This window comes from Bombina bombina, chromosome 8, assembly GCF_027579735.1.
Source record: "Bombina bombina isolate aBomBom1 chromosome 8, aBomBom1.pri, whole genome shotgun sequence".
NCBI classification, from domain to species: domain Eukaryota; kingdom Metazoa; phylum Chordata; class Amphibia; order Anura; family Bombinatoridae; genus Bombina; species Bombina bombina.
In genome coordinates this window covers 25,741,959-25,764,494 of record NC_069506.1, presented here as the reverse complement: position 1 = coordinate 25,764,494, position 22,536 = coordinate 25,741,959, and the positions used below count along the sequence as shown (strand labels likewise).

The window sequence follows — 22,536 nt, the reverse complement described above, 5'->3', positions numbered from 1 at the left end:
GTAAAAAGCTGACTAGAAAATATCACCTGAGCATCTCTATGTAAAAAAGGAAGATATTTTACCTCACATGTCCTAAGTATTCACAACCCGCTGTAAAGAGACTTTAAGCAGCCAGTCAGGATGCTAGTCCCAGGACTTGCAGGGGAGTGTGCATCTGTCATGTGCTGGCACAGTAATGTTATTTTCCTATTCAGTTTAAAGGGACATTCAACACTGCCCACAACATTAATCTATGTTGAAAAACTATAAATAAAGATCAAGCTGCAACGTGCCCCCTTTCTCTTACTTCCTGCCGTCACTGTTGAATCGTCTACGATAACTTCAAAATTGGTGTCCTAATATGGCTGCTTAACTCCCCCCACCGTGACGTATAGAGCTTCTTCTTCAAACTAGATGCCAGTGATATCCCATCTCTCCTACTTCAATGCAAAGCGCGTTCACGGCCGTTAGCGCATGCGCGATACACTAGGAACACTAAAAGCGGAACCATAAAAAGCCAATTTGTTTCCGTTCCGCTTATATTACGCATAGTACTCTATTTCGTTCTATTAGGTAAAACCCGATCCGATATGCAGCGTCGCCCGCAAATGCCGGCGACGCTGACTTTTACGCTGGTTTGGTATCCTATATACGGCGTAACCTAGAAGTTACGCCCGTATATTTCTGCCGTCGCCCATAGTTTTTTGGGCCATAGGCAGGTATACCAAACCCGCGCAGTTTGGTATCCAATATACAGCGTAAGGACTTACATGGCGAAAATGGAGAAATCTTATAATGTAGCTATTTTAGGGTTTATATTTATTACATTGTAGCTATCTTAGGGTTTATTTTATAGGTAAGTATTTAGATTTAAATAGGAATATTTTCATTAATAATATTAATATTAGATTTATTTTAATAAGAGTTTAGTTAGGGATGTTAGAGTTAGATAGGGTTATTATACTTAATATATATATAATATAATAACAATATTAACTATATTTACCCTAATATAATTAGGGTTAATATAGTTAATATATATAATATAATAACAATATTAACTATATTAACCCTAATATAATTAGGGTTAATATAGTTAATATAGCTGGCGGCGGTGTAGGGGGATTTAGATTGTAGGCAAAAGAGCAGTTTACTTTGTGACAAAGCCCCGCCAAAAGCCCTTTTAAGGGCTGGTAAAAGAGCAGTTTTCTTTGGGGCATGCCCTGCAAAAACCCCTTTTAAGGGCTGGCAAAAGAGCAGTTTACTTTGGGGTAATGCCACGCAAAAAGCCCTTTTCAGGGCTATTTGTAGGGTTAGACTTAGGTTTAGTGGTAGGGATAGTTTAGTATTTTAGGGGTTAAATAATTTAATATAGGTGGCGGCGGGGTAGGGGGATTAAATTAGGGGTTAATAATTTTAAAATAGATGGCGGCGGGGTAGGAGCTCACTTTAGGGGGTAGGTAAGGTAGATGGGGCGGTGTAAGGGGCTCACTTTAGGGGGTAGTTTAATATAGTTGGCGACGGTGTAGGGGGATCACATTAGGGGGTAGTTAATGTAGGGGGCGGCGGTTTAGGGGTTAAATATTTTATTAGGGATTGCGGCGGAGGATCGCGGTTGACAGGTAGATAGACATTGCGCATGCATTAGGTGTTAGGTTTTATTTAGCAGATCGTGGTTGACAGGTAGATAGACATTGCGCATGCGTTAGGTGTTAGGTTTATTTGGCAGGTAGTTTAGGGAGTTACGGGGCTCCAATAGACAGCGTAAGGCTTACTACGGCTGCTTTTTGTGGCGAGGTGAAAATGGAGTAAGATTTCTCAATTTTCGCCACGTAAGTCCTTACGCTGTATATTGGATACCAAACTGCGCGGGTTTGGTATACCTGCCTATGGCCCAAAAAACACTACGGGCGACGGCAGAAATATACGAGCGTAACTTCTAGGTTACGCCGTATATAGGATACCAAACCAGCACAAAATTCAGCGTCACCGGCATTTGCGGGCGACGCTGCATATCGGATCGGGTTTTACCTAATAGAACGAAATAGAGTACTATGCGTAATATAAGCGGAACGGAAACAACTTTGGTTATTATGGTTCCGCTTTTACTGTTCCTAGTGTATCGCGCATGCGCTAACGGCCGTGAATGCGCTTGGATTTCAGTCCGAGGAATGGGCTATCATTGGCTGCTGGCTTGAAAAAGAAGCTGAATATGTCACGGTGGGGGGAGTTAGGAAGCCATGTTAGGACACCAATTTTGAAGTTATCGTAGACGATTCAACAGTGAAGGCAGGAAGTAAGAGAAAGGGGGCACGTTGCAGCTTGATCTTTATTTATAGTTTTTCAACATAGATTAATGTTGTGGGCAGTGTTGAATGTCCCTTTAAGTAAGTTCTATGAAATCTCATGAGATCACAGCAAAGTCAAAGCATTACCTCAGCACTGCTGATGCTGATTGGCTATTGTTTTTTGTTGTTTGTTTGTTGTTGTTTTTTTTAACTTACAGCTGAAGTAAAACTGTTCACAAAGCACTTACTCGGGTGAGCTGAATAAATGTTGAGGTAAAATATCTTCCTTTTTTACATAGAGATGCTCAGGTGATATTTTTATGTCCGCTTCTTACAGTTATGCTCCATCACTTTCGCACATGAGTATTATGTCCCTTAAAGTGAATGTAAAGTTGAATGAATGAGTGCCCGGTTTTTAAAAATACTATTAAAAACAGGGGCACTTTCTTTCACTAAACTTTACATTGCAGTGTTTTTTTAAATACTTACCTTTTCCTTCAGCAAACCCAGACCGGCGATCCTCCGCCCGCAGCTCCTCTGTACTTAGCACAGCAATGACAAAACCGGCTTCCTCCAATCATGGTGTGCATCCCGGAGCGTCCAGCTTGTGAGGCCACACGATTGGAGGAAGCCGGTTTTGTCATTGATATGCTAAGTACAGCATAAGAAGCGGGCGGAGGATCGCCGGTCTGGGTTTTCTAAAGGAAAGGTAAGTATTTAAAAAAACAACTCTTCAATGTAAAGTTTCATGAATGAAAGTGCCCCTGTTTTTAAAAGCATTTCTAAAAACCAGGCAGTTATTCATTAAAATTTAGATTCACTTTAAGTGTGTACAAAATACTGCTATAAATGTATCTCTTCTTAAAGGGATACTAAACCCAATTTTTTTCTTTTGTTATTCATATAGAGCAGCAATTTTAAGCAACTTTCTAATTTACTCCTATTATCAAATTTAGTTTGTTCTTTTTCTATCTTTATTTGAAAAAGCAGGAATGTAAGCTTAAGAGACGGCCCATTTTTGGTTCAGCACCTGGGTAGAGCTTGCAAATTGGTTTGCTACGTTTAGCCACCAATCAGCAAGTGCTACCTAGGTGCTGAACCAAAAATGGGTGGATCTTTAGCTTACATTCCTGCTTTTTAAAATAAAGATAGCAAGAAAACAAAGAAGAATTGATAATAGGAGTAAATTAGAAAGTTGCTTAAAATTGCTGCTATATCTGAATCATGAAAGAAAAAATGTTGGTTTCATGTCCCTTTAATAGTAGCGCAGAACTACAGTACATAAAGAGCTAACATTGGCGTAGCGCACTCGCGGCATAGCATTTAAGCAATACCCGTCAAGTATTTACTGCGCTCCCCCTTAGAAGTTTATTACGTGAGGGATTTAGTGCACCTGGGATACCCAACATGCAGATATTAGTGCTCCCCAAACTATCTCCCAAGAGGTAAAAAATAACCTTGGACTTGTAGTGTGCAAAAACATAAGAGCTATTGATTGTGCTTGATGATTTTATCAGAACATGCGATTTTGAACAACTTTCTTCTAATTTACTTCTGTTATCAAATTTTCTTTGTCCTCTTGGTATCTTTTGTTGAAAAGCAGGGACCTAAAGGGACAGTAATGTCAAAATTAAACTGTTTTGACTGAAATAGAGCACGCCATTTTCAACAACTTTCGAGTTTACTTTATTATGTAATTTGTTTTTGTTCCTTTGGAATCCTTTTTTAAAAAGAATACTGCTAAACAGCTAGCTGCTGATAGGTGGCTGCACATATATGCCTCTTGTTATTGGCTCACCCAGTGTGTTCAGCTAGCTCCCAGTAGTGCATTGCTGCTCCTTCAACAAAGGGTACAAAGAGAATGAAGCAAATTTAATAATAGAAGTAAATTCAGTAAGTTGTTTAAAATGGAAAGTTCTTTCTGAATTGGGAATGAGAAACAATTGGTTTCATGTCCCTTTAAGGCCAGGAGCATGCACATGTCTGGAGCACTGCTGCTAGAGGGCAGCACTATTTTCTGTCATGTAATGATCCAGATGCCTACCTAGGTATCTCTTCAACAAAGAATGTCATGGGAACAAAGCAAATGTGACAAAATTGAATGCTCTGTCTGAATCACAAAAGAAAATGTTTGGTTTCACACCCCTTTAATTTTATGGTCCCTTTAATAGTTAATACTGACATGTAGCAGCCACCAGTGATGCTAGGAAACCACTGATCTGTAGACATATTCTCCTTTAGGTATCACCAATGGTCTTGTTGGCTTCTTCTGATCAGTTTTATGCTGGATCTGGCGGATGGAGCAGTTGCCAGGCAACTAAATGCATGTTCAGCCTTAGGTAAGTTACATCATTCTGCAGATAGCGCATTTACTAATGAATGGCAAACATATGAAATAGTTGTTGCTTAAAGGGACATTACAGACAAAATTGGAATCCACGTGGATGCATTTCAGTTTTAAATAGAAGTATTTTTGTATTATACATATATTATGTATTGGCAAACATTCTTATAAAAAAAAGTGTATTTACGTATGCACCGTGCACCAGCATTTTAAACACAGCACTTGCTCAGAGAGCCTATGGTGCTTGTGGCATCTGTTAATGACTCCATTTGTTAATTGCTGACATGATACAAGCCCCACTGGTGCTTTGAGCAGCTGCAGTATATAAATTACTAGTAGAAGATGTCATTCGTCTATGTGCATTTAAATTTTGACCTTTAATCAACTTTAAATTGGAATATTGTTAATTCGGCTATTGAGGTTAATATCACTAGAAAAGCTTTACCAATGCAATTCATTCCACTAAGTTGAAAAAGATGCAAATTACTCAGGAAGACTTAAATACATGAAAGTCAGAATTAAACTGGGGGCAAAAATTCCTTTAATTGTGAAATGTACTTTGTTCTGTTGTTGTTGTTTCTTGAAGAGTACATTTAGATATGCCTAGGAGAGTGCACACTATGGCTAAAGTGTTTGCAATGTTATACATTGTTGCAAACACTACTGCCACCTAGTGTTTAACAATTTATAAAATTGTTAAAACATTGCAAAGGGACATGTAAGACGTGCGCGCTCTTGAGCATATCTAGATATGTTCTTCAACAAAGGATACCCTGAGAATTAAATACATTTTATAATATAGTGGGCGAGAGTCTTTAGCTAATAAGAGAGATTCACTGCCAAGCAAAGTAAACAGGAATGAGTGCTGTTATATTCAGTAATAAATTCACTAAGGCTTGATCAAATAATAATATCTATTTGTGTGTTTCTGCATTAAAGGGACCAGTAAACTAGTTTGTTTCAAAGTGTCTAAACGTGATATTATATTAATCTAAATGTGCAATATGTATTTGATTTTTAGAAAAACTATTATATAAATTAAAAACACTTTGAGTGCTAACGACGGCTCTGAGCAGGTGCTGAACCGTCGCTGGCACTCACCTACCTTGAGGGCAATCTGGGGGCTCCCATCGACTCCCACCCCGGCAATCGGCCTGTATTGTGACAGGCATTGCCGGGGCTTCACCTTTTGCACGGTGACGTCATGCGCAATGACGTGATGACGTCACCGTGCAACTTTATTGAAAAATTACAATGGACAGTATAGGGAAATGGGGCATGCTGCTTAGAAGCCTGTATCTCAGGCATTTAAGCAGCTACAGACCCCCAAGACCCACCGTTGAAAAGGTAATCACCTAACCTTTCCAACGGTACAAGTCTTGGGGATCTGAAAAAAAAAAAATGTAAAAAAATAAACTCAAATCCAGCTAAGCACACAGGTTGGAAATTGCTTAGCACTGAAAGGGTTAAATGAACTTAATTCTAAATCCTAAAGTAATCTGTTTCTGCCCAGCCCAAAACAGCTTACTGAAAATGTAGGCAAGGCCTTGATTGGGACAATGCAATTGATGTGCTCAGAATAATGAGGCTTTGCATTAATTACTGTGCATGCGTGCGTAGTCAGGCACTTGGCACCTAGGTAGGGAATGGGCGAATGTTTTGCAACATTTGAAAAATGAAACAAATTTTAACACATTCATTCCTTTTGTTTTGAAATTTTAAATGTTTGTTCAACATTCTAACATTTGCTTAATGTAATAGTATTTCTAATGCTGTCTTTAAATGAATAGTATTTGTTTAATTGAATGTTACATTTAAAATTTCAGACGTGGATATTCGATCTAATTAGGAACATTATTTATGAAAATTAAAATAACATTAATTTAAGTCATTTTAAGGGGTTTTCATCCTTAGCGACATTTGTTTGTCCAAATGAATGTCCACAGGTCTATTTGTTTGACCAAACAAATTATACTTTCGACACATTCGCCCATTTCTACACCTAGGTAGCAACTTTGATAAAATATTTATAATGAGCATCACGGAGGAGTAGGAAATAGATAAAAAAAAAAAAAAAATTACAAAAAAATATTATAGAACAAGCGAATTAAACATATTTAAATATTTACATTCTCTACCAAACAATTCTGTGTTCACTCTCCCTTTAGGGTAGCATGTTCTGGTCTTGCTAATTTCCACCATAAAATGTATTTTGAGATCTTCAGATGAGGCTTTTTTCAACCTATAATACTAAGTAACTATGTAAAATAATGTTTAGAAAATAAATGTTGTAATAAAAAAAAACTTTTCTCAAGTTCATATATGATAGATTCCTGTTACTACTGTTGACCCAAAAGCAGACAAGAAAAAAAACTAATTGAAGTGGTATCCAACTGGACCTCAATTACATTTCTTCTTTGATCGGCAATACTAATTGCTAATAACCGTTCTATATCCTGCTTTGTAAAAGACAGCCAGTCCTTTTTTTATCCACAACCATTAAAATGTGATTTCATTTCAGAGAGATGATTTGTGTGATCCAGTTAGTTTCAGTGGGAAGTATTCTGCATCTTGACACTTTCAACGTTCCCCCTTTTCTCATTGAATATGAGTGAATCTACCCCACTAAGACACATTTTCAAAACTAACCAACAGCTTCTGCATAGAGCTGCCAACTGTCCGCCGCAAAAATAGTATCATTTATTTGTATAGCGCCATAAAATTCTGTAGCGCTGGGTACAAAGATAGGGGTTACACAATGACAAGGGTTTGTTATAAGATACAAAAAAATACAACTATCATATCAATGAAGAAAAACAGAGAATTATCACCATTGTATGCAATTCAGAATGTGTCTTTTAAAGTTATCTGTATTTCAAAAAGAATGACAGTTATAAGGCTAAGAGGGACAGCGGAATTTACCACTTATAGAGGAACACCTGGAAAACGCAGTTTTAGTGAATGAGGACTTGGGAGGAGGATATTGCCATTTTCTCATATAATGCATCTTTAGCTAAGTGCTAAATTCACTTATAACCCTTCCTGCCTCTCCAAGCTCTCTGGATTCTCCATTTTCTATGGCTTCTATTAAGTAAAGAATGTGTAACTTTCTATGGGAGCCGCTGTGACATTATAGTGATAGTGAGTGTCTTATGACTAATGCTGTTATGTGCAGAAGCCTCCCACGGATGCATTTTGTTTTGTATCAACTACAAGCAGTTGTACAACTTCCGCAATTCTCATTTAATTGATTTTCCTGTTTCACAACTCTTGTAATTGTCATACATGTGCTTTACCTGTTGTATACCTGCTGTAATTGTCATACAAGTGCTTTACCTGTTGTATACCTGCTGTAATTGTCATACATGTGCTTTACCTGTTGTATACATGCTGTAATTGTCATACATGTGCTTTACCTGTTGTATACCTGCTGTAATTGTCATACATGTGCTTTACCTGTTGTATATCTGCTGTAATTGTCATACATGTGCTTTACCTGTTGTATACCTGCTGTAATTGTCATACATGTGCTTTACCTGTTGTATATCTGCTGTAATTGTCATACATGTGCTTTACCTGTTGTATATCTGCTGTAATTGCCATACATGTGCTTTACCTGTTGTATATCTGCTGTAATTGTCATACATGTGCTTTACCTGTTGTATACCTGCTGTAATTGTCATACATGTGCTTTACCTGTTGTATGCCTGCTTTAATTGTCATACATGTGCTTTACCTGTTGTATACCTGCTGTAATTGTCATGCATGTGCTTTACCTGTTGTATACCTGCTGTAATTGTCATACAAGTGCTTTACCTGTTGTATACCTGCTGTAATTGTCATACAAGTGCTTTACCTGTTGTATATCTGCTGTAATTGTCATACATGTGCTTTACCTGTTGTATACCTGCTGTAATTGTCATACATGCGCTTTACCTGTTGTATACCTGCTGTAATTGTCATGCATGTGCTTTACCTGTTGTATATCTGCTGTAATTGTCATACATGAGCTTTACCTGTTGTATACCTGCTGTAATTGTCATACATGTGCTTTACCTGTTGTATACCTGCTGTAATTGTCATGCATGTGCTTTACCTGTTGTATACCTGCTGTAATTGTCATGCATGTGCTTTACCTGTTGTATACCTGCTGTAATTGTCATGCATGTGCTTTACCTGTTGTATACCTGCTGTAATTGTCATACATGTGCTTTACCTGTTGTATACCTGCTGTAATTGTCATGCATGTGCTTTACCTGTTGTATACCTGCTGTAATTGTCATGCATGTGCTTTACCTGTTGTATACCTGCTGTAATTGTCATGCATGTGCTTTACCTGTTGTATATCTGCTGTAATTGTCATGCATGTGCTTTACCTGTTGTATACCTGCTGTAATTGTCATACATGTGCTTTACCTGTTGTATATCTGCTGTAATTGTCATACATGTGCTTTACCTGTTGTATACCTGCTGTAATTGTCATACATGTGCTTTACCTGTTGTATACCTGCTGTAATTGTCATACATGTGCTTTACCTGTTGTATACCTGCTGTAATTGTCATACATGCGCTTTACCTGTTGTATACCTGCTGTAATTGTCATGCATGTGCTTTACCTGTTGTATACCTGCTGTAATTGTCATGCATGTGCTTTACCTGTTGTATACCTGCTGAAATTGTCATGCATGTGCTTTACCTGTTGTATACCTGCTGTAATTGTCATACAAGTGCTTTACCTGTTGTATACCTGCTGTAACTATTGTAAACTTCTGCAATTGTTGTACAACTGCCATATCACATCATCACTGCTTCTATTCTGAACCTTCCCAAACAAAACTACATTAAAAAGACATTACAGCCAAAATTGGAAAACACATAGGTACATACATATACATGCATTAGCAAAAATGCTTCTAATAAAAGCTATAGCTGTTTCCAAAGTGTATTTAAGTATGCACCGTGCACCAGCATTTTAAACATGCATGTGCTTTACCTGTTGTATACCTGCTGTAATTGTCATGCATGTGCTTTACCTGTTGTATATCTGCTGTAATTGTCATGCATGTGCTTTACCTGTTGTATACCTGCTGTAATTGTCATGCATGTGCTTTACCTGTTGTATACCTGCTGTAATTGTCATGCATGTGCTTTACCTGTTGTATATCTGCTGTAATTGTCATGCATGTGCTTTACCTGTTGTATACCTGCTGTAATTGTCATACATGTGCTTTACCTGTTGTATATCTGCTGTAATTGTCATACATGTGCTTTACCTGTTGTATACCTGCTGTAATTGTCATACATGCGCTTTACCTGTTGTATACCTGCTGTAATTGTCATGCATGTGCTTTACCTGTTGTATACCTGCTGTAATTGTCATACAAGTGCTTTACCTGTTGTATACCTGCTGTAATTGTCATACAAGTGCTTTACCTGTTGTATATCTGCTGTAATTGTCATACATGTGCTTTACCTGTTGTATACCTGCTGTAATTGTCATACATGCGCTTTACCTGTTGTATACCTGCTGTAATTGTCATGCATGTGCTTTACCTGTTGTATATCTGCTGTAATTGTCATACATGAGCTTTACCTGTTGTATACCTGCTGTAATTGTCATACATGTGCTTTACCTGTTGTATACCTGCTGTAATTGTCATGCATGTGCTTTACCTGTTGTATACCTGCTGTAATTGTCATGCATGTGCTTTACCTGTTGTATACCTGCTGTAATTGTCATGCATGTGCTTTACCTGTTGTATACCTGCTGTAATTGTCATACATGTGCTTTACCTGTTGTATACCTGCTGTAATTGTCATGCATGTGCTTTACCTGTTGTATACCTGCTGTAATTGTCATGCATGTGCTTTACCTGTTGTATACCTGCTGTAATTGTCATGCATGTGCTTTACCTGTTGTATATCTGCTGTAATTGTCATGCATGTGCTTTACCTGTTGTATACCTGCTGTAATTGTCATACATGTGCTTTACCTGTTGTATATCTGCTGTAATTGTCATACATGTGCTTTACCTGTTGTATACCTGCTGTAATTGTCATACATGTGCTTTACCTGTTGTATACCTGCTGTAATTGTCATACATGCGCTTTACCTGTTGTATACCTGCTGTAATTGTCATGCATGTGCTTTACCTGTTGTATACCTGCTGTAATTGTCATGCATGTGCTTTACCTGTTGTATACCTGCTGAAATTGTCATGCATGTGCTTTACCTGTTGTATACCTGCTGTAATTGTCATACAAGTGCTTTACCTGTTGTATACCTGCTGTAACTATTGTAAACTTCTGCAATTGTTGTACAACTGCCATATCACATCATCACTGCTTCTATTCTGAACCTTCCCAAACAAAACTACATTAAAAAGACATTACAGCCAAAATTGGAAAACACATAGGTACATGCATTAGCAAAAATGCTTCTAATAAAAGCTATAGCTGTTTCCAAAGTGTATTTAAGTATGCACCGTGCACCAGCATTTTAAACACAGCACTTGCTCAAAGAGCTTAAAGGGACACTGAACCCAATTTTTTTCTTTCGTGATTCAGATAGAGCAGCAATTTTAGGCAACTTTCTAATTTACTTCTATTATCAAATTTTCTTCATTCTATTGGTATCTTTATTTGAAATGCAAGAATGTAAAGTTTAGATGCCGGCCCATTTTTGGTGCAACCTGGGTTGTTCTTGCTGATTGGTGGATAAATTCAACCACCAATAAACAAGTCCTGTCCATGGTTCTGAACCAAAAAAATAGCATAGATGTCTTATTTTTCAAATAAAGATAGCAAGGGAACGAAGAAAAATTAATAATAGGAGTAAATTAGAAAGTTGCTTAAAATTGCATGCTCTATCTGAATCATGAAAGAAAAAAAATTGGGTTCAGTGTCCCTTTAAGGTGCTTGTACCATCTGGTAATGACTGAATTTGCATAATTGCTGACATGATACAAACCCACTGGTGTTCTGAGCAGCTGCAGTATTTAAACTGCTGTTGCACTGAGAATATCTAGCTATACTTCACATGCACGTGCAGAGAAAATAACACTAAAAAAAGCATTTTTGCCAATACATATATATTGCAAACATATTTCTATTTAAAGATTTGATTCCTCTATGTGTATTTAAATTTTGACCAAGATGTTTCTTTAAAGGGACAGTCAACTCAATTTTTTTTATTTTTTAAAAAGATAGATAATCCCTTTATTACCCATTCCTCAGTTTTGCATAACCAACACGGTAATATTAATGTACCTTTAACCTCTGTGATTACCTTGTATCTAAGCCTCTTTTGACAGCCCCCTGATCACATGACTTTTTATTTATTAGCTACTGACTTGCATTTTAGCTGTGTTGTGCAGAACCCACGGGCGTGAGCACAATGTTATCTATATGGCCCACATGAACTAGCAGTCTCCTGTTATGAAAAGCAAATAAAAAAAAGTATGTGATAAGAGGCTGTCTGTAGTGGCTTATGAACAGGCAGAAATTAAGAGGTTTAACTGTTACAAAGTGTATTAATATAGCAATGTTGGTTGTGCAAAACTGGGGAATTGGTAATAAAGGGATTATCTATCTTTTTAAGCAATAAATAATTTCAAGCAGACTGTCCCTTTAATACTCAACTCAACTCCCCCACCTCATCCCTCCCACCACTAAAATCAGCTCTCCCCTATATGGAGTCTCACCTAATGGACAGGTCCAATTCAACATTTTTCTGGTATACTACAGCCACTTCTATCACCAGGAGAGGAGACAATAAGCTGAGGGAAGTTGTATGTTCTCCATTGGGTTAAGTCTCGTCCTACAGGATTCTGCCCATCCTCAGACCCAAAAGCTTTGGGAGAAGACAAGTTGCCTGCAGGAAACCCCATAGGAACATATGAGAATAAATGTATTTGTATTTTCTATTTGATTCTTCCACTGCAAGAGGACCTTACTGCTGCAATGGAGTGAGATAGTCATTTTGATATTGAATGTCCCTTCTGCAATGTGTATTTTGACATACTCTGTTTAGAAGCTTTAAGATTTAGCTTTTCAAATGCTTCTTCAGCAGGTTGCTTTTCTAGAACAGGGTTCAGCAAATGAAGAGTTGCAACCCTGAACTGGGTCATGACTCGATTTTTACGTGCTCATTGCCATCTCCTGCTACCCTATTGCGTCATGCATGAGCACCTGACACACCTTAATATCTAAAAAACCTGGATGCAACATCCATATAGCAGCCAGGTCAAGTATTTCTCTTTTACTTCTTGTTTTTTGCACATTTCAATCTGTTGTCTTTTTTGGGGGAATATAAATAAAAATGGAGGTCTTTTCTGGGCATGTAACCAATTAAAGGTATTGCTGAGAAAAAATGTATTGATGTGAGGTCTGATGTCTTGGTCATATAGGTTTATAGAGGCGATAATTGGGTCATGCATCTTATTTAATTAATCAAAAAGAATCTACTGGAGTGATAATATTGGGGCCGATTATCTACTCCTGGACAGATTAGACACTCGCAGGGTCTACCCTGGCGGAATTATCGTTAAAAATAAGTAGTCTCTGCGAGTGGCGAGATGTCTCCTATTGAAATTAGTGGAGCTCACTGGAATAGGAATCTTTGCTGTGTAAGGTGCAGTGAGCGCACTTTAAAAATTAAATCATGCAGCCAATATAGTCACATTATGCTACTTTCTGCCTATGTTTTCCTATACATTTGTTTTTCTATTAGGGTATTAAGTATTTTGGTAAAAGTTTACCACCTTTTTCATTTGCAAAACAAAACAGTAAGAACTGAAGGGCGGAAATGTTTAGATAATTACACTGGAATTTAAAGGAAATTTCATATACAACCATTAAACAGCCATGTCCAGCCTATTTTACAAGAAATAACTATTACACTTTGTATTTTGTACTTATAAATATAAATATCTGTGTGTTTTTTTGAACATCCAATTACGATTTATACTGTGTCTATTTACAAATTTAAAATTTTGGATAAAATACAATTTTGAGGGAAGAATTTTGTTACAATTTTTTTACCTTAACAATAGATTTGTTTCCTACGTATTTTTGTGAATGTTTAGATTATTAATTTTTTATGATTTTTAAATTACGAATGTAATTGTGCACTTGTAATGTATGTATACGCCCCTTAGGGAGAGACCCTGTTTCTTTCATGTAATTGGCAAGAGTCCATGAGCTAGTGACATATGGGATATACAATCCTACCAGGAAGGGAAAAGTTTCCCAAACCTCAAAATGCCTATAAATACACCCCTCAACACACCCACAATTCAGTTTTTACAAACTTTGCCTCCTATGGAGGTGGTGAAGTAAGTTTGTGCTAAGATTTCTACGTTGATATGCGCTTCTCAGCATTGTTGAAGCCCGATTCCTCTCAGAGTACAGCGAATGTCAGAGGGACGTGAAGGGAGTATCACTTATTGAATATGATGATTTCCCTAACGGGGGTCTTTTTCATAGGTTCTCTGTTATCGGTCGTAGAGATTCATCTCCTACCTCCCTTTTCAGATCGACGATATACTCTCAATTTACCATTACCTCTACTGATAACTGTTTCAGTGCTGGTTTGGATATCTGCTATATGTGGATGGGTGTCTTTTGGTAAGTATGTTTTTTATTACTTAAGGCACCCCAGCTATGGTTTGGCACTTTATGCATTTATTTAAAGTTCTAAATATATGTATTGTACTTATATTTGCCATGAGTCAGGTTCATGTATTTCCTTCTGCAGACTGTCAGTTTCATATTTGGGGAATATAAACATTTTTTAAAGAAATTTATTTCTTACCTGGGGTTTAGTCTTTTTTTTTTACAATTGACTACTTCTTGCAAATTGCGGGCGGCATTAGGCCCGCGGGTGCGTCAAATGCTAAACTTTATTGCGTCATTCTTGGCGCGAAAATATTTTTGGCGCGAAAAAATACGTCTATGACGCCGAGACCTTTCACAGGGTTGCGTCATTAGTGACGCGAGTGTGTCATTTCCGGTTATTTTTGGCGCCAAAAAAGTTTGTTACGTTGTGCGTCATACTTGGAGGGCTATGCAATTTGCATTTTTTCCCATTCCTGAAACTGTCATATAAGGAAATAGATAATTTTGCTTTATATGTTGTTTTTTCTCTTACATTTTGCAAAATGTCTCAATCTGATCCTGCCTCAGAAGTTTCTGCTGGAACATTGCTGCCTGACATCGGTTCTACCAAAGCTATGTGCATTTGTTGTAAAATTGTAGAAATTATTTCGCCGAATGTCATTTGTAAAAGTTGTCATGATAAACTTTTACATGCAGATAGTGTATCCATCAGTAATAGTACATTGCCAGTTGCAGTTCCTTCAACTTCTAATGTGCATGATATACCTGTAAATTTTAAAGAATTTGTTTCTGATTCTATCCTGAAGGCTTTGTCTGCATTTCCACCTTCTAATAAACGTAAAAGGTCTTTTAAAACTTCTCATTTAGTTGATGAAATTTCAAATGACCAACAGCATAATAATTTATCCTCTTCTGATGAGGATCTATCTGATACAGAAGATCCTTCCTCAGACATTGACACTGACAAATCTAGTTATTTATTTAAAATAGAGTATATGCGTTCTTTATTAAAAGAGGTGTTAATTATTTTGGTTATTGAGGTAACCAGTCCTCTTGACGTTCAGTCTAATAAACGTTTAAATGCTGTTTTTAAACCTCCTGTGGTTTCCCCAGGTGTTTTTCCTATTCCTGAGGCTATTTCTGATATGTTTTCTAAGGAATGGAATAAGCCAGGTACTTCTTTTATTCCTTCTTCAAGGTTTAAAAATTGTATCCTTTACCAGCAAAATCTATAGAGTTTTGGGGAAAAAATCCCCAAAGTTGATGGGGCTATTTCTACTCTTGCTAAAGGTACTACTATTCCTATGGAAGATAGTACTTCCTTTAAGGATCCTTTAGATAGGAAGCTTGAATCTTATCTAAGGAAGGCCTATTTATATTCAGGTCATCTTCTCAGACCTGCAATTTCTTTGGCTGATGTTGCGGCTGCATCAAGTTTCTGGTTGGAGAATTTAGCGCAACAGGAATTGGATTCTGACTTATCTAGCATTATTCGCTTACTGCAATATGCTAATCATTTTATTTGTGATGCTAATTTTGATATTATCAAAATTGATGTAAGATCCATGTCTTTAGTTATATTAGATAGAAGAGCTTTGTGGCTTAAATCTTGGAATGCTGATATGACATCTAAATCTAGATTACTATCTCTTTCTTTCCAAGGTAATAATTTATTTGGTTCTCAGTTGGATTCTATTATTTCAACTGTCACTGGGGGAAAGGGAGTTTTTCTGCCTCAGGATAAAAAACCTAAGGGTAAATCTAAGGCTTCTAACCGTTTTCGTTCCTTTCGTCAGAATAAGGAACAAAAACTCAATCCTCCCCCCAAGGTATCTGCTTCCAATTGGAAGCCTTCCTCAAATTGGAATAAATCCAAGCCATTTAGGAAACCAAAGTCAGCCCCTCCCCTAAGTCTGCATGAAGATGCGGCCCTCATTCCAGCTCAGCTGGTAGGGGGCAGATTAAGGTTTTTCAAGGATATTTGGATAAAATCTGTCCAAAATCAATGGATTCAGAGCATTGTCTCTCAAGGGTATCGAATAGGATTCAGAGTAAGACCTCCTGTGAGAAGATTTTTTCTCTCACGTATCCCAGCAAATCCAGTAAAAGCTCAGGCTTTCCTGAAGTGTGTTTCAGACCTGGAGACTTCAGGGTAATCATGCCAGTTCCTCTTCTGGAACAAGGTTTGGGGTTTTATTCAAATCTATTCATTGTCCCAAAGAAGGAAAATTTATTCAGACCAGTTCTGGATCTGAAAATTTTTAATCATTATGTAAGAGTACCAACTTTCAAGATGGTGACTATAAGGACTATTCTGCCTTTTGTTCAGCGAGGACATTATATGTCCACAATAGACTTGCAGGATGCATACCTTCATATTCCGATTCATCCAGAACATTATCAGTTTCTGAGATTCTCTTTTCTAGACATGCATTACCAATTTGTTGCTCTTCCATTTGGCCTAGCAACAGCTCCAAGAATCTTTTCAAAGGTTCTGGGTGCCCTTCTCTCTGTAATCAGTGAACAGGGTATTGTGGTGTTTCCTTATTTGGACGATATCTTGGTACTAGCTCAGTCTTTACGTACTGCAGAATCTCACACAAATCATCTAGTGTTGTTTCTTCGGAAACATGGTTGGAGGATCAATTTACCAAAAAGTTTCTTTTTAGGCTTCCAGATAGATTCAGTGTCCATGACTCTGTCTCTAACAGACAAGAGACGTTTAAAATTGGTTGCAGCCTGCCAGCACCTTCAGTCTCAGTCATTCCCTTCAGTGGCTATGTGCATGGAAGTTTTAGGTCTCATCACTGCAGCATTGGACGTGATCCCCTTTGCTCGTTTTCACATGAGACCTCTACAGCTTTGTATGCTGAATCAATGGTGCAGGGATTATACAAAGATATCACAATTAATATCCTTAAATCCCAATGTACGACACTCTTTGACATGGTGGATAGATCACCATCGTCTAGTTCAAGGGGCTTCTTTTGTTCGGCCAACCTGGACTGTGATCACAACAGATGCGAGTCTTTCAGGTTGGGGAGCTGTTTGGGGATCTCTGACAGCATAAGGGGTTTGGAAATCTCAAGAGGCGAGATTACCAATAAATATTTTAGAACTCCGTGCAATTCTCAGAGCTCTTCAGTTTTGGCCTATGTTAAACAGAGAACCGTTCATTTGTTTTCAGACAGACAATTATACAACAGTGGCATATGTCAATCATCAGGGTGGGACTCACAGTCCCCAAGCTATGAAAGAAGTATCTCGGATACTTGCTTGGGCGGAATCCAGCTCCTGTCTAATTTCTGCGGTGCATATCCCAGGTGTAGACAATTGGGAGGCGGATTATCTCAGCCGCCAGACTTTACATCCAGGGGAGTGGTCTCTCCATCCAGATGTATTTTCTCAGATTGTTCAGATGTGGGGTCTTCCAGAGATAGATCTCATGGCCTCTCATCTAAACAAGAAACTTCCCAGATACCTGTCCAGGTCCAGGGATGTTCAGGCGGAAGCAGTGGATGCGCTGACACTTCCTTGGTGTTATCATCCTGCTTACATTTTCCCGCCTCTCGTTCTCCTTCCAAGAGTGATCTCCAAAGTCATCATGGAACAATCATTTGTGTTGCTGGTGGTGCCAGCATGGCCACACAGGTTTTGGTATGCGGATCTGGTTTGGATGTCCAGTTGCCCGCCTTGGCCACTTCTGTTACGGCCAGACCTACTATCTCAAGGTCCGTTTTTCCATCAGGATCTCAAATCATTAAATTTGAAGGTATGGAAATTGAACGCTTAGTACTAAGTCATAGAGGTTTCTCTGACTCAGTGATTAATACTATGTTACAAGCTCGTAAATCTGTCTCTAGAAAGATTTATTATAGAGTTTGGAAGACTTACATTTCATGGTGTTCTTCTCATAAATTCTCCTGGCATTCTTTTAGAATTCCTAGAATTTTACAGTTTCTTCAGGATGGTTTGGATAAGGGTTTGTCTGCAAGTTCCTTGAAAGGACAAATCTCCGCTCTTTCTGTTTTATTTCACAGAAAGATTGCTATACTTCCTGATATACACTGTTTTGTACAGGCTTTAGTTCGTATTAAGCCTGTTATTAAATCAATTTCTCCTCCTTGGAGTCTTACTTTGGTTCTGAAGGCTTTACAGGCTTCTCCATTTGAACCTATGCATTCTTCGGACATTAAACTACTTTCTTGGAAAGTGTTGTTCCTTTTGGCCATCTGTTCTGCTAGAAGAGTTTCTGAGCTATCTGCTCTTTCTTGTGAGTCTCCTTTTCTGATTTTTCATCAGGATAAGGCAGTTTTGCGGACTTCTTTTCAATTTTTACCTAAGGTTGTGAATTCTAACAACATTAGTAGAGAAATTGTTGTCCCTTCCTTGTGTCCTAATCCTATTCTTTGGAAAGATCATATTCTTTGGAAAGATCCTTACATTCTTTGGATGTGGTAAGAGCTTTGAAATATTATGTGGAAACTACTAAAGATTTCAGGAAGACTTCCAGTCTATTTGTTTTATTTTCTGGTCCTAGGAAAGGTCAGAAGGCTTCTGCTATTTCCTTGGCTTCTTGGTTGAAACTTTTGATTCATCAAGCTTATTTGGAGTCGGGTCAGGCCCCGCCTCAGAGAATTACAGCTCATTCTACTAGATCTGTCTCCACTTCGTGGGCTTTTAAGAATGAAGCTTCAGTTGATCAGATTTGCAAAGCGGCAACTTGGTCCTCTTTGCATACACTTACTAAATTCTACCGTTTTGATGTATTTGCTTCTTTGGAAGCAGTTTTTGGTAGAAAAGTTCTTCAGGCAGCTGTTTCAGTTTGATTCTTCTGCTTTTGATTTAATTTTTTTTCTTTCAATTATGAAAATAAACTTATTTTTTTGGGTTGTGGATTAATTTTTTCAGCGGAAAATGGCTGTTTTTATTTTATTCCCTCCCTCTCTAGTGACTCTTGAGTGGAGATCCACATCTTGGGTATTGCTATCCCATACGTCACTAGCTCATGGACTCTTTCCAATTACATGAAAGAAAACATAATTTATGTAAGAACTTACCTGATAAATTAATTTCTTTCATATTGGCAAGAGTCCATGAGGTCCACCCCTTTTTTATGGTGGTTATGAATTTTTTGTATAAAGCACAATTATTTCCAAATTTCCTTTGTTGATGCTTTCTACTCCTTTCTTTATCACCCCACTGCTTGGCTATTCATTAAACTGAATTGTGGGTGTGGTGAGGGGTGTATTTATAGGCATTTTGAGGTTTGGGAAACTTTGCCCCTCCTGGTAGGATTGTATATCCCATACGTCACTAGCTCATGGACTCTTGCCAATATGAAAGAAATGAATTTATCAGGTAAGTTCTTACATAAATTATGTTTTTCAAGGTAAAAAGTGGGTTTATAGAATTCCACCATGTAAAATAGAAGGACTGGTGAGCATTCTTTAAAAATCTTGCTCAGAGACTTTTAGTTAATCGGCCCCTTTACGTCTTGTTACTTTATTTATGTTAGATACACTATATGGCCAAACATATGTGGACAATTGACTATCAAACCTATATGACCTTGTTGGACATCCTATTTCAAAATCATGGGCATTAATGTGAAGTCCCCCTCCCCACCTTGCAGCTTTAACAACCACAATTCTAATGGCTTGTCAGAAGATTTTGTCTTCCAGAATTAGGGCCCATTCAGACAAAAATGCATTTGTGAAGTCAGGCACGGTTGCTGGACAAGATGGCTTGGCTTGCAGTTGGTGCTACAATTCATCCCGACCCAAAGGTGTTCAGTGGGGTTGAGATCAGGGTTCTGTGCACAGCAGGCCACTCAAGTTCCTCCTCACCAAACTTGTCAAACTGTGTCTTCATGGAACTCGCGTTGGGCACAGGGGCACAATCATGCAGGGAAGGGCCTTCTCCAAATTATGGCCACTAAGTTGAAAGCATCTTATTGTCTAAAATGTCTTTGTATCCTGTAAAATTAAGATGTCCCTTCATTGGAACTAAGGGGCCTAACCCAACCCCTAAAAACAACCCAAGACCATTATCCCTCCTAAACCAAAGTTTACAGTAGGCACTATGCATTCCTATAGGTAGTGTTTTCCTGAGGAAGGACAAAAAATATATTGTATTATTGGTATGAATACAAATTAGATAATGGTGGTGTTAAGTACTCTCAAACTCACAGGTAATTGTCAATTTTTCAATCTCCTTAAAGCTACAGTAAAGTCTAAATTAAACTTTCATGATTCAGATAGGGCATGTTATTTTAAACAACTTTCCAATTTATTTATATTATCAAAATCCCTTCATTCTTCTGGTATCCTTAGTAGAAAAGTATATATCATGTAAGAACAGATCAGGGAAGAATACACATTTAGTTACAAACCACTTCTCTTTTTGTTGTGTCATTATAATCGCAAAATTAAATAAAGTTAAATGTCTGGGATACTGCTCTTCTCAGTGATAGTAACACACTGGGTCGTGGGAAAATAAAACCTTAAAGAACACTGATCTAGTAAAAATGTGTAGTAATTTTTTTAATATATATATGTTGTGGTTAGATACTGGGGATCCTATGTAGTGTGTGGAAAGCCAGTCTAGTCAAGCTTTAGAATTGAGGATGGTGTTAAAGGGACAGTCTAAACCTTAGTCATATTGAAGTCTTACCTTACATTAAGCTGCAAATAGACTCCTGAATCCTTTCTATATCATGCAGTAGTAACAGTAAAAAAGTTACTTTAAAATGAATAGTGTTTCTGGCCAGTTTGAAATGGCTGCCAAGATCAGCCCACTGATGACATCATGATCTGGGCAGCATATGGCATCCAATCACAAAAGACTCACTAGTTGGATTTAACAGACTGTTAATGCTATTCAGCAGAGTGCCTAGATGCAGCCCAGATTGGGATGTCATCAGTGGGCGGAGCTTGGCAGCCATTTCAAACTGGCCAGAAACAATATTCATTTTAAAATAACTTTTTTACTGTTCCTGCTGCTTGATATAGAAAGGGGCGCAGGAGGATATTTGCAGTTTAATCTAAGCTAAGACTTCAAGATGACTAAGGTGTAGACTGTCCCTTTAAACGCGACAACACTAGTTCTGTGACTTGCAGTGAAAGGCAACTAATTCCACTCAGGTTGTTACATGTGGCCTCCAAGTCCTCAATATGGATTTACAGTTTGTTTGAAGTGGATCTGAGAGAAAATCTCTTTAACTGCCAATTCCCTGGATCACACCCAAGGCTGAAATATCTGCAACAATAATGGGTTAAACAGACATCTTTCACAGTTCTTAGCTACATGGAAAGTGTAGAATACGTTTAGATTATCAGCCAATTCATCATAAAAAAATTGTAAATGTCAACTGTGAAAAGTTGTTTAAAATTGCATGCTCTATCTGAATCATGAATGTTTAATTTTGAATTGACTGTACCTTTAAAATGAGAACAAAATATTGCAAAGCTTTTCAGTTGGAATATCCTCAATCCCCTGGATATCTTGTTTTATTTCCCTGTTCTTAGTGATATTTCTAGCTATATTCAGTGCATTCAGGGTTATATGATAGTCAGGTAGAGTCTGCTGTACCGGGTATAGGATGCAGCGAGCAACTCATCACTAGGCCTCACTCACTTCTCACTGAGTTAAACATTTTGTTTATGTAATCTTTATTAAGACAGAATGAATGTTACTAATTCCAGACACAGGACACCCAAGAGAATTTTATTTTCCCTGGTGCCAAAAAAAAAAACATCTGGGGGACCTGGCATTGATGGGAATGTCACCACTTAAAACTAATCATGTCTCACACATCGATGCCTGAATTTAATAATAGACTAAAATGCAATATACATGCCCTGGCACCCTGATATCCCTGGTATTTGGGGGCTGTATTGTACTGTTTAGTCAGGATCAGACTTATATACTACAGGAAAGTTCTCAGTGAAAGGCACATATTGAGCAAAAATAAACTGCTTCTGGGGTGGTAATTAGCCATATGCTATTATTTGTTACCTGTTTGAGCGCTACTCACTTTTTATTAATGCAAATTATGACCCTTGGGGAAGTTTCATTAAAGATGATGTGGGAAACCAGACGTGGGCCTGTTGCTCAGTGAGCCTAGAGGGATATGGCTGCATCTCACTGAGGAAGCCCACACTAGGCTGAAACGTACGTCGGGTTTGCTATGTGTCTCATTCAGAGAGGGATTGCCTGGTATATTGTGGCTGGACTGTACTATTTAGTCAGGGTCAGAATGATATACTACAGGAGAATTCTCTGTGTAAGGCACATGGTGGGCAA

The 22,536-nt window shown here is 37.9% G+C and overlaps 1 protein-coding gene across 7 annotated transcripts in view; it reads left to right on the top strand.

Annotated features, from left to right (window-relative positions):
- TMEM269 (transmembrane protein 269) overlaps nt 1-22,536 on the top strand; it is a 115,333-nt gene that overhangs the window by 81,429 nt on the left and 11,368 nt on the right. For all 7 annotated transcript variants that reach the window (XM_053690210.1, XM_053690206.1, XM_053690212.1 and 4 more), the window contains one exon: nt 4,509-4,606. In XM_053690210.1, the coding sequence (XP_053546185.1) occupies nt 4,509-4,606 (98 nt within the window). The remainder of the gene's footprint in view (nt 1-4,508; nt 4,607-22,536) is intronic.